General features: G+C 54.2%; 1 protein-coding gene across 1 annotated transcript; it reads right to left on the bottom strand.

Moving 5' to 3' along the window:
• Positions 1 to 957: 957 nt before the first annotated feature.
• Positions 958 to 3,186, bottom strand: POU4F1 (POU class 4 homeobox 1). The gene is made up of 2 exons (XM_030952687.1): positions 2,854 to 3,186; positions 958 to 2,007 (listed from the first exon to the last, which is right to left on the bottom strand). Exons 1-2 carry the CDS (start codon positions 2,974 to 2,976, stop codon positions 958 to 960), a joined length of 1,173 nt encoding a protein of 390 aa, XP_030808547.1. The 5' UTR covers positions 2,977 to 3,186.
• Between the last annotated feature and the right edge of the window lie 7,808 nt (positions 3,187 to 10,994).

Below are 10,994 nucleotides of genomic sequence, written 5' to 3'. Positions count from 1 at the left end.
GATGCATCTCTGCAGAGAGAGGGACCCGTCTTTGGACACAGCTGGAAACGCAAACCACGCAGGCGAGGGAGAAGAGACAAAGGGGTTGTGGAGTAACTTTTTTTCCCTTGTATTCCTTGAGCTAGCTAGGATTATTGAGGCAACAACGGAGAGGAAAGGGACTGCTCCTTAGCCTCGGGGGTCCGCTCCCCCGCTCCCGGCCCTTGCCCCGCTCTCACCGCTCCCCCGGCACAGACAAGACCCATCGCCAAAGCCTCGCGCAAAACCGCGTTCGAAGGAAAATAAAAAACAACGGGAAAAAAAAAAGCCCAAAGAAAAATAAAGATCAAAACAAACAAACAAAAAACCCAAACCCAAGCCAACTAAAGAAAAAGTTCCCCCGCGCCAAACCACCGCTGTCCTCATTCATTACTAAGCCAGGGTAAAGAAAAAAAAGCAGAAAGTAATGAAAAGAGACCCAAACCAAACGTAGCATCATCATCACCAACAGTTTCGCCTTCCGGGTTTGTTGGTTGGTTTTGTTTTCCTTCGGAAAGTTGTGACTTAGGTTTCTCGGTTTGTGGCTGTTGCTGTCACGGTATTTATTGGTGTGTGTCTGTGTGTGTTTACGCTTTAAGTTGCTCTTTCTCCCGCTTTCTGTCGGGGCGCTGGGGGGCAGAGAGGGGAGAGGGCCGCAGAAGTGACCCCCCTGGGCTTCTAGAGCGTTTTTACCTCCTCTCTCCTCCTTCTTCTCGTTGGTGTCCCGGTGTCTTTTTTGTTTTAATAATTGATAGCGCACCCCCCACACTCTCGCCCCCCCTCCCCGAGTAGTTCGCGTTTAATTTCTACATCGTCCCTTGGTCCCCAGGAGCCTCCCACGGCGTCTCAGGCGACGGTGGCGGTGCGTGGGCGTCCCCCGCGGCCCCGGCCCGGCCCCCCCGGTGCCCCCGATGCCGGGGCCGCCCCTCCCGCCCGCCCCTAGTAGGTGGCGGAAAATTTCATCCGTTTCTGCTTCTGTCTCTGGTTGCAAAACCAAACCCGCACCACGTTCTTTTTGAGGTCCAATTTCTCGGCGATGGCGGCGATCTTCTCGGAGGAGGGCCGGGGCTGGACGGCGAAGTACGCCTCCAGCGAGCGCTTCTCCGGGGCGGCGATGGAAGTCCGCTTGCGCTTCTTTTCGCCCCCATTGAAGAGCTCGGGCTTGTTCATTTTTTCCCGCTGGGCGCCCTCGGCCTCCTCCAGCCAGGCCTGCAGGATGGGCTTGAGGGCGATCATGTTGTTGTGGGACAGCGTGAGGGACTCGAAGCGGCAGATGGTGCTCTGGCTGAGGGAGCCCACGCCCGGGATCTTCAGGTTGGCCAGCGCCGAGCCCACGTCGGCCTGGGTCACCCCCAGCTTGATGCGGCGCTGCTTGAAGCGCTCGGCGAAGGCCTCCAGCTCCCGCGGGTCCGTGTCCGAGTCGCAGATGGAGGCCAGGCCGGCCGCCCCCACCACGGCGGCCGCCGAGGCCACCTGCCCCGCGGCGCCGTGGTGCGCGGCCACCAGCCCCGGGTGCGGCAGCCCCGACGGCATGTTCATGGCGGCCGGGTGCGAGAGGTGGCCCAGGCCGTGCATGTGCGAGTGCGGGTGGGCCGACGTGGAGATGAGGCCGCCGCCGCCCCCGCCGCTGCCGCCGCCGCCCCCGCCGCCGCCGGCCCCGCCGCCGCCGCCGCCCGCCCCGTCGTGGCCGCCGCCGCCGCCGCCTCCGCCGCCGCCTCCGCCGGGCATGAGCGCAAGGGAGGGGGAGGTGATGTGGTCCAGGAGGTCGCCGGGCTCCAGCGCCTGATGGTGGTGGTGGTGGTGGTGGTGGTGGTGCGCCAGGGGCACGGTGGAGGTGGAGGTGCAGGGCACGCTGTTCATGGTGTGGTACGTGGCGTCGGGCTTGAACGGGTGGCTCTTGCCCTGCGAGACGGCGATGTCGACGGCGGCCAGAGCCTCGGCCCGCGCCAGCAGGGTCTCATCTAGGCTGGCGAAGATATTGCTCTGCAGCTGCAGGAGACACAAAACAGAGCGGGGTGCGGGGAGAGGAGGGCAAGGGGGCAGAGAGGGGGCAAAGTGCGGAGGGGGAAGGGGACGGGCGGGGGACAGCGTGGGGTTGCGGGAGCGATGTGGAAAAGGAGGGGGGAAGTCGAGGGAGGGGAGAGAGAGGTGGGCAAAGTTAGGGTGACGGCCGGGAAGGCGGCAGGAGGATGAGCGTGTAAGGGAAGCATGGGATCGAGCCAAGGGATTGGGGGAAGCGTGGTACAGCAGGCGACAGCCCGGGGAAGTGAGGAGAAACAGGGGGATGGGGTAGAATAATGGGGGATGGGAGGGGGAGGAAGCGAGGAGAGGGAGCAAAACGGGAAAAGAAGCAAAGAGGAGAAAGGTAAGGAGGCAAGGGGGAATCGGAAAAGGAGAGAAGGAAGGAATGAAAGGAACAAATAAATTAAAAAATTAAAAGGGGGGAAATGGAACGATAGGAGAAGAGAAAGGAAGAGAAGAAATGGATCTGTAACTCTCAGCTGGGGAATTGTGTCAAACACAAGAGCACATAAAACGCATTCCTTTTCAGAGGCCGAGTCATAAAAATTAATACAGAAAGTGGATGAAGTCGGAGACTCGTGTGAACACCGCTTTCAAAAAAGATCACAGGCGCTCAGATGATTGCAGAGGAAGACATGAAAAAAACATTAAGCGCCGCTTGTCAAAATGTGCCTCGCAGCGGTTTTTTTATTAATGCACATACACATACATGCAGTATACAGAAAGAGAGAGAGAGAGAGAAAGAAAGAAAGAAAAGTGTGTGCTTGTAAGGGAGAGAAAGAAAGAAGAGAGCTGCAGCTGTCTGTCCCTTACCGGTGGAGTTGGTAGACATGCTCTTCTTATTGCTTCCGAGCTGGAGTGTAGAGAGGGGTATTTGTGCTCAGGTAGGGTGGGATGCATGGCAAAATGAGGCTGTTTGCTGTTCATGGACATCATCTTGAAGGCTTGGCATGTAAATCCACAAACACTCCTAAAGTCGGAGGAAAAGTGCTCTCCGGGCTCTCTCCTCCCGCCGGGGGAAGCCGCTGACAGCGGCGGGTGGCGGTGGCGGAGCCGGTGGTGGCGGCGGTGCCGCAGCGGACCCTGCCCCCGCCGCCGCCGCTGCTGCCGCGGTGGTCGAGGCTGGGCTGGGTAGGCGAGCGGGCGGCAAGGCTCCCTCCGGCCCCCGCCGTCTCCCTCGCTCCCTCCCTCCCTCCCTCCCTGGCTCAGTTCTCTGCCTGCCGCTGCCCGGCGCCGGGCGCGCTGCGCTGCGCTCTGCCCGCACCTGAGCCCCGCATCCCGTGGCTACCGCCGGGCGGGCTCTCGCGAGAGCGCGGCGGCTCCGGCTTTGACAGACATCAGCTGTCTCCCCCCCTTCCTCCTCCTCCTCCTCCTCCTCCTCCTCCTCCTCCTCCTCCTCCTCCTCCTCCTCCTCCTCCTCCTCCTCCTCCTTTTCCTCCTCCTCTTCCTCCTCCTCCTTTTCCTCCCGCCGCCCCCGGTCCTTGCCTCCCCGCGCCTTGTTGCATCTCCCGCAGCCCTCGCCCGTCTCGCCGGGGCGGCGGCGGCGGGGCCACTCTTATAGCGAGCGGCACCGAGCACCGGGCGGCTGCGGCACCTGTGGCTGCCACACGTGCGCGCTGCGCGGCCGCCAGCGCGGCCCGGGGCGCCCCGATGGGGCGGGGATGGGCGGGATGCGGGACTGGGCGCCCCTTCCCTGCCCTGCCGTCGGAGCGGCGCAGGGAACCGGCCCGGCCCTCGGCACGGGAGCACAAAGGTGCGCTGCCCCTCGGAGCAGCTGAGCTCTGCCAGAGAAAGGGGCGTCCTCCGGCCGCTCCCCGCTCCTGCCGCGAATTGTACATCGGCTCCTGGAGAAGACGGGTGGCGGCAGACATTTGTTTGAAACACTCGGAGGCTATTGTTTTCCCTGTAATTTAATTTTCCCCCACCCCGTGTAGTTTTATTGCACCTATTGCTGTGCCAGGCGCCGCGGGTGACAGCCGCTGCGCCCACGCGGGGCGTGCGTGTGCGTGAGACTGCATCTCCTCCTGCATCTCCTCCTGCATCTCCCTCCTGCTGCCCAGCCCCAAGTCCTGCTCCGTGGGAAACCCAACTTGCACTGGCGTGGCCTGAAGCAGAAAACAATCACCAACTCTTTCTTTCTTTCCTTCTTTCTTTCCTTCTTTCTTTCCTTCTTTCTTTCCTTCTTTCTCTTTCTCTCTCTCTTTCTCTCTCTCTCTCTTTCTCTCTCTCTCTCTCTCTTTCTCTCTTTCTTTTCTCTCTTTATCTGTCTCTCTTTCTCCCTCTCTTTCTCTCTTCTCCCTCCCATCCTTTTCTGTTTCTTACTCTTCTTTCCCTCCCTTTCCTGTGGTTTATCCTTAGAATACTCTTGCCTTTGAATCAAACAGCTGAGGAGTGACACTGTTGGTATTATGAGTGATTTGGGATTTCCGTCCCGTTTTAGAGTAGATTCTATTTTTTCTTGTAGTTGCTTATGAAGCCTGAGGCAAAACTACGTAAGGAGCCAATCTGCTACCGGGCCTCTGAGATTAGTTCGAATCCTTAGCGAGCGGCCCAAGGTGAATCCTGTCTGTCCCTTGGGGCACCCTGGAGCCGTCCCTCGGTGACCGATCAGATGCTGCCTTGCTTGTTTCAGCAGGGCTGCAGGCAAGCGGGCAGCGGGGAGAGGCAGCGGGGTGTTTGGATCAGGGATGAGACAGCCTGGGAGTGCATCGGAATTGTTCCGTTTCTCCTGAGCGCCTCTTATTTATGCGCATAAACACAGCCGAAAGGTCGCGCAGGAAAACACACAGGCGCACACAACAGCACACACCACAACCCCAAGTGAAGACACATTTGTCTTCATAAGCCTTTCCCTAGCTCCCTAGCCAGTCCAGGAGAAAGGAGGGGACGTCTGCCAATTACTTGTGCGAGAGGGAGCCAGGTCTCCATCCATTACTGTGTCCCTTGGGGCAGCGAAATGCAACTTCATCTCTGAAGGGGGTGAACTTGAAACTGGGATTGGGCTCTCCTTATTTATCGAAATCATTGTATCAGAATCCACAAACCATACTTTATGTGTATTTATTGACTTTTTTTTTTTTAAGCCATGAGTTATTCTAGCCACTTCTCAGCTACTATCCATTGTAAAGGAAAAGGCTCCTGGGAAAGGGATGGGGAGTAAGGAACTGGGGGACATTAGGGTTTTTCGCCAAAGCTGCTGAAAAGTGCCCAGCTCCAGGAGCAAGGCCCGAGCTGAGCAGGCTGCCGTTCCCGACCCAGCCCAGAGCCGTGGTGCTCCCGGGCGGAGCTCGGCGGGGCAGGGAGGCGGATTATCGGGATCACGTCTCGTCCCGTGGAGGAACGCGAGGGATGCTGTTCCGTTTGGGATGCATGGGCGCTTATCAGTGTGCCTCTGGCGAACCCCACTCTCCAGGATGCTGTCAGACCAAGTTCATCAGGTTTCCCGAAGGAAAACGCTGAGAGAAGGGAAAATTGTGCAAGCGGTGGCACAGGCGGCCGGGTGGAGGGTTTCCAGGCTAAGCGGTGACCTGCCTTCCTGCCCACATACCACCGGGCACTTGCCTTGCCTCTGCGCCCGGGTCTTTAACTTCTGGGCTGGCAGGGCTGGCTCGGGGCAGCGAGGGCAGGCGGGGAGTGCAGACAGCCAGGGCAGGCAGCCGCTAGAGGTATGGGAACATACCATGGCTATGGTAGGTGCTGCTGGACGAGACCTTCTCCTTGGCTGGAGGACATCAACCCCCACCAGTACTTTTAAAACGACGCCTTCTGTTCACTGGCTTATTTTTTAAGGCCAGAAAGGCAGAGAATTCAGCCTTTCTCCCACCTCCACCCCCAGCGCTAGCAGGAGGCTGAGGAGGTGAGGACCTTTAGGAGTTCTGAGCATCCCATCTCCGAGGTGTCTTCTGAACCCTGGGATGGGAGTGGACGCGCCGTCTCTGCAGCTTGCCATATGCATCCTACTGGATTCTCCTCGGGGGAAAGCAGTCCCGCCCGGCTGGAGACACACCCCCTGTCAGGGACTCCTCGCTCCATCACTGAAACCGCGCTGGTGGCAGCCGCCCGAGGGACGGGGGTGGCGGCGTGCGGGGGAGCGAAACCTCCCGACCCCGGGGAGGAGGCGGGCGGCTGCTGCTGCTGCCGGCTCCTGGGGCGGCTGCTGCCCCCGCCCGCTCCCCGCTGCCTCCCCGGGGGCAGATGCCTCCTTAGGGAGTTGCAGCCAAGTCTTCCCTCTGTCTGATCTTTCAGGAGAGGGGAGAAGAAGGACAAGAAGGTTTTTTTGTGGAGCACCGTTTGGTCTGTCACTTATCAAGTCCCGGAGGAAAGACTTTTCTTCTCAGTCCTTGGGACTTTTTTTAATTTTTTTTTCCTCAAGAGCTAACTTTAGGCTAACTTTTAAAGCATCTCTAAAAATTCCGCCTGACCGTAACCACCGCTACGGCGGTGCTGCAGCAGCCGGTCCCGGCGCTGCCGTGCTGCTTGCTTGGCCGCACCGAGCGCAGGGGCTGCTGCCCGAGGGGGCTCCCCGGGGCCCGCCGGGAACCTGCACCCCTTGTCACCAGCCCCCGGTGCCCCCCCTGTCCCCGCCACACACTGCCAGCTCCCCGGGCAGAAGGTTTGAGCCAGGCTCAGAATCGCGCGGGCCTGGTAATAGATTTTATTTTAATGTTCGCTGTTGTTTCTATTCCTCGTGGGTGCGCCCAGCCTCATGAATACTGATGGTAATAAACTCGCAGGCTTTGCGGAGCGAGTTCATTGGCGACACGACCAAGCTGTAGCCCTACGTTTATGGCCCGAGATACTCAATAAAGCAAGGGAGGCATATATATATACACATTTACTTGTCTCCCGTAGTTTTCTCCGGCTTCAAATGCAAGAAATAGGCAGAATTCCTTAATTGACTGAACTGCCTATCTCGAGAAAGCAATAAAGTAACCCCTTATTCCCACAGTGAAACGATTTATAAATTAATTACTGTAACCCATTGTATTTGATTTCTCTTTTTAGGATTCCCCAAAGATGAATATACTAAAGCTTATGATATTAACTATTAACGTCTGATCACAGTTCGCTATATATCCCGACAAAAAAATAGCTGATGTGGATCTCACCGCTCACTCTAAACCCTCTGGATATTCTCATTTCAGCAAATGTTAGCTTTACACTTTGCAGTTGCGGTATTTGTCCTACCCTGAGTGTCACTGGGAGCACTGAGACAAAACCTACAGTACATGTGTTATTTGGTGAAGTTCACAGAAAGTCAATATCCCATTTAAAGTAAAAGCCATTTTTCCTTTAAATGATCAAAATTAACCTTCAGAAGAAAAAAACAAAACCCACAACAAAACACAACCAACCCTTGGGTGAATGCACAAAAAGTATTTCCTTGTCCTAATGAGGACTTTCCTTACATCAGCAAAGACCTGCTAATTACTGATGTACAAGCCACAACAATTGCTTTTGCAGCCAAAGTGTAGAATGTTGTCATATTAAAAATTGAAACGCTTGATGGTGATTTAAGTCCCAAGGTAGTTCACAACGTCCCCTTTCGGGAAAGGAAGGAGCCCGGAGCAGCTAGGGAGAGGTCCTGTTGGTAGTAAAGTTTCTCGCTCTCTATTTCAAGTGGTGCGGAGGAATTAAAAAGCGCACCGAGAAGCCCTTCCAGCACAACATCCCAGAAACATCCCTGCTCCCTTGCAGCCCCGCTCCGTGGGCAAACCGGCTGCCGGCTTTCACCCGCGTCCAGGATCCCTCGCGCTGCATGGTCGCCACGTTTCGGCGGGGCAGCCGGAAAACGCAGCTTCCCGCCCCCCGAGAGGCACGAAGGGCGCTCCGAGGGGACAGGGCTCTGTCCCAGCCGCGTCTCACCGCGCCCCGGGCCCCGCTCGGCTGCCCAAACGGGGAGCGGAGCGCTCGGCTCCCCCCGCCCCCCCGCGCGAATCAAAGCACCTTCCGAGGGGCTGGGAAGTAGTTGCCTTGTCATGTAACACATTGCCCTGATTTATTATAAAATTTTAACGAAATCATGCATATTTTAACAGCCTTTAATCACTGCATGAAAATTTAATTCATGAACTGTAGCGCGTTTAAATAAATGAAGTGTTAATTCATTAGGATTAATTAATTTGTTAAAGGATTGTGTGCAAGGTTAAGGTGGAAGAAAAACTCTTTGTTGGTTTCAAGTCTTAATCACCGCGTTTTGTTAACAGTGAAGGTGGGGAAAAAACCGCATTGAGGGCTTGTGTGGGGCGGGGGAGCCCGGGGAGGACAGCACCGGGGAGGAGCGAGCCCACGGGCCACGGACACGGGACACCTCGGCCTCGCCCGGCCTTTTTTCCGAGCTGGGGACCGTAATCCTGGCTGAGCAGGTGGAGATCGAGACCCTGGTGGGAAGGGATGGGGCAGGAGCATCCCCACGACCCCCTCTGGGCAGGGCATATGGGCTCCGTGCCGCTTTCCTGGCAATCAGCGCCAACACTTCTGTCCCCAAAATCTGGGGACAGCTCTAAGGCGGCCAGGATAAAAAGCACCCCCGACACGGTTTTCTGTGAGAGCTGAGTGGCCTCGGAGCCGCCCAGCCCTGGGGCTAGTCCGCAATGCTTTCCCAGGCATGCTGCCAAGGGGAGAGTGACTCGGAAAAGGGACAGGGACTATTCTCGTCCCATCCCTGGGTTCCCCCGGCACTTTCTGCTGGCTTGGAATGGGCACCCAATGGCCCCATGAGCATTATGTTGGAGCAGCTTGGCTACTTGTCTTCTTAGCTTCCCTAAAAACCAGCACCCACACAGCCCATAACAGCTTTAGGGAGGAGATAATGCTTTCTACTTAGGAGAAAAGCTGAAAAAACCAGGAATACTCAGCTTCATTTGCTCTGCATCCCAGTTTCACTCTCCTGTTCTCTCTCACCACATTCACAGCTGTCAGAGCACACACAAGCTTTCTCCTATGCCAGCTTTCCCCTCCACCCTCCAGCTAATGAAGGTGGCTTTTCCTGTTAGGGCTGAGGGACACTGAGGCAGTACCTCAATGCTGAGCCACAAAGGCAGGAGAGCCAGGCCAAGCCTTTAGGCCAGGCCTGACAAGCAGGTGGCTTGTCACAGCAGCAGAGGACTGCTGCAAGGGATCAAGGTGCAGGAAGGGCTGGACATGGATTAGTAGCCAGAGGGGCAATCCTTGGAATAACCACAAACCTGCATATTGAGTTACCTCAGAGCTCCTTTTCCCTGGTTCAAACTTGGGAAGGAAAAAGTGTAGAAGCCTTAGTCCATTTACACGGGGATGCGCTTATGCCAAAAAGTAGCAAGGAAGGGTTGTCCACAGTTTGCAAAACTTTAACCATAACCACAGCACGAAAAAGGTGTGTAAGGGCTGTATTTCAAGCCCACAGTTGGTGGGAGTCAGAGGCATGACTTGGATGCTGCGCAAGAATCAGGATCACACTCAGTTTAAACTGCCTTGAAAGGGCATTATTGGGTGAGGGAAAAAGGTGAGAAATGAAGAAGGTTTAAGGATGAGAGACCAAGTTAGCACACCTTGTACTGCATATAGAAACTGTGCATTGTGCTCCTTGCCGCCTTTTTAAAGGTTCTTCAAGAAGAGACAGCAGAGCACATTTAAAGCCAAACATAGCCCAAGTTTGTGTCTGGTGCTCGTAGGCAGAGCTATTCTGGTAGCCCCTCACCTGAGGAAGAAATACCAAGCAGAAATAAGGCCTATAGGGAATGGTGGATAAGCAGGTCACTTGCCAGACTTTGTGTGGATAACTCAGGATAACCAAGTAAAAACTTGACTTTAGCACTCCTGGTCTTACAAATAACCCAAAACATTTCACTAACAACAAACTTAGATTGGTAGCAAACTCACTTCCCTGAGCTCCTTAAAGTCCTGGGGAACATTCTCATGTTAAAATCTGCAAACTGTGTTGTATTTAGTACAGTAGGTATTACTAGATGAAGTAAAAATTTTATGAGTTATTAAATATCATTAGACATAATAAATCTCATCTGTACATCACTTGGAAATGTCTATTGTCTCAATAAAAATTCTAATAGTAAAGTAGTAGATCTTGTGTATTCCAGTTCTACATTACCACATAACTAGGTAACTACCATGAAAAAATAGCAGCAATGACCTCTAGTTTAGGCCAGTTTATCAAGTGCAGAACGAGATCAGGCAAGCAAGGCAGCGACAGAACACAGCCTGGAGAACTGAAACCCCATGTACAGCTGAGAAATTTATACTTGAAGAAACCCCAGTCATTACTTTTAGTTGAAATTTTGGAGTTGATATGGCACTGATCACACTACCAAATTTTAAGCCAAGAGGAATGAAACCTTTTTAACCTTAGGCTTGGCTCCTCTATCCATTCAAGCTGCAAGACACATGTGGTCAAAACATCTGTATTGAAAAGCACGCCTGTATGTGGTGTTCGTACTCAAAGGATGAGTAACATAACAAAACGCCTTTATTCTAGTTTGATTTCAGGCATGACACCAGTTGTATTCATGCCTCTGTAAGTGGAAGTGAAACATGAAAAATCAGTGTAAAATGAAGGCCATAAATTCACTGCCCCCGCACCACAATGAAACAAACCTGCAACACACAGCACTTACTGTGTGTTTGTGATTGCTCTGCAACACAAGGATGTTTTAATAAAGTCTTTGTCTCTTCTCCCAAAGACTTGAAGCAAGGCAGCATTTTTTTGACTCTTAGTAAAACTTGCCAAATCAAGTAACAGATAACTTAGTCGGTTTTGAGAGCTCCCTAATTTCTGAAATATATATTAAAATTGAACAACTAGATTTTTCTGTGAAGATTAGAAATTCAAGTGGTATACTGAAAGCAGTGTATGCAAGTACAATGCCATCCTGCCTGTCACCACGAAACAGTCCTTGCATGCATGGCTTGAATGATGATTTTTTGGTAAAGCTCAAAAAAGAAAAGTCCCAGTTCAGAAT

Source organism: Camarhynchus parvulus, chromosome 1 (genome assembly GCF_901933205.1).
Source record: "Camarhynchus parvulus chromosome 1, STF_HiC, whole genome shotgun sequence".
NCBI lineage: Eukaryota > Metazoa > Chordata > Aves > Passeriformes > Thraupidae > Camarhynchus > Camarhynchus parvulus.
Note: the sequence above shows the minus strand (reverse complement) of the source record. Positions and strands in the feature narration are given on the sequence as shown.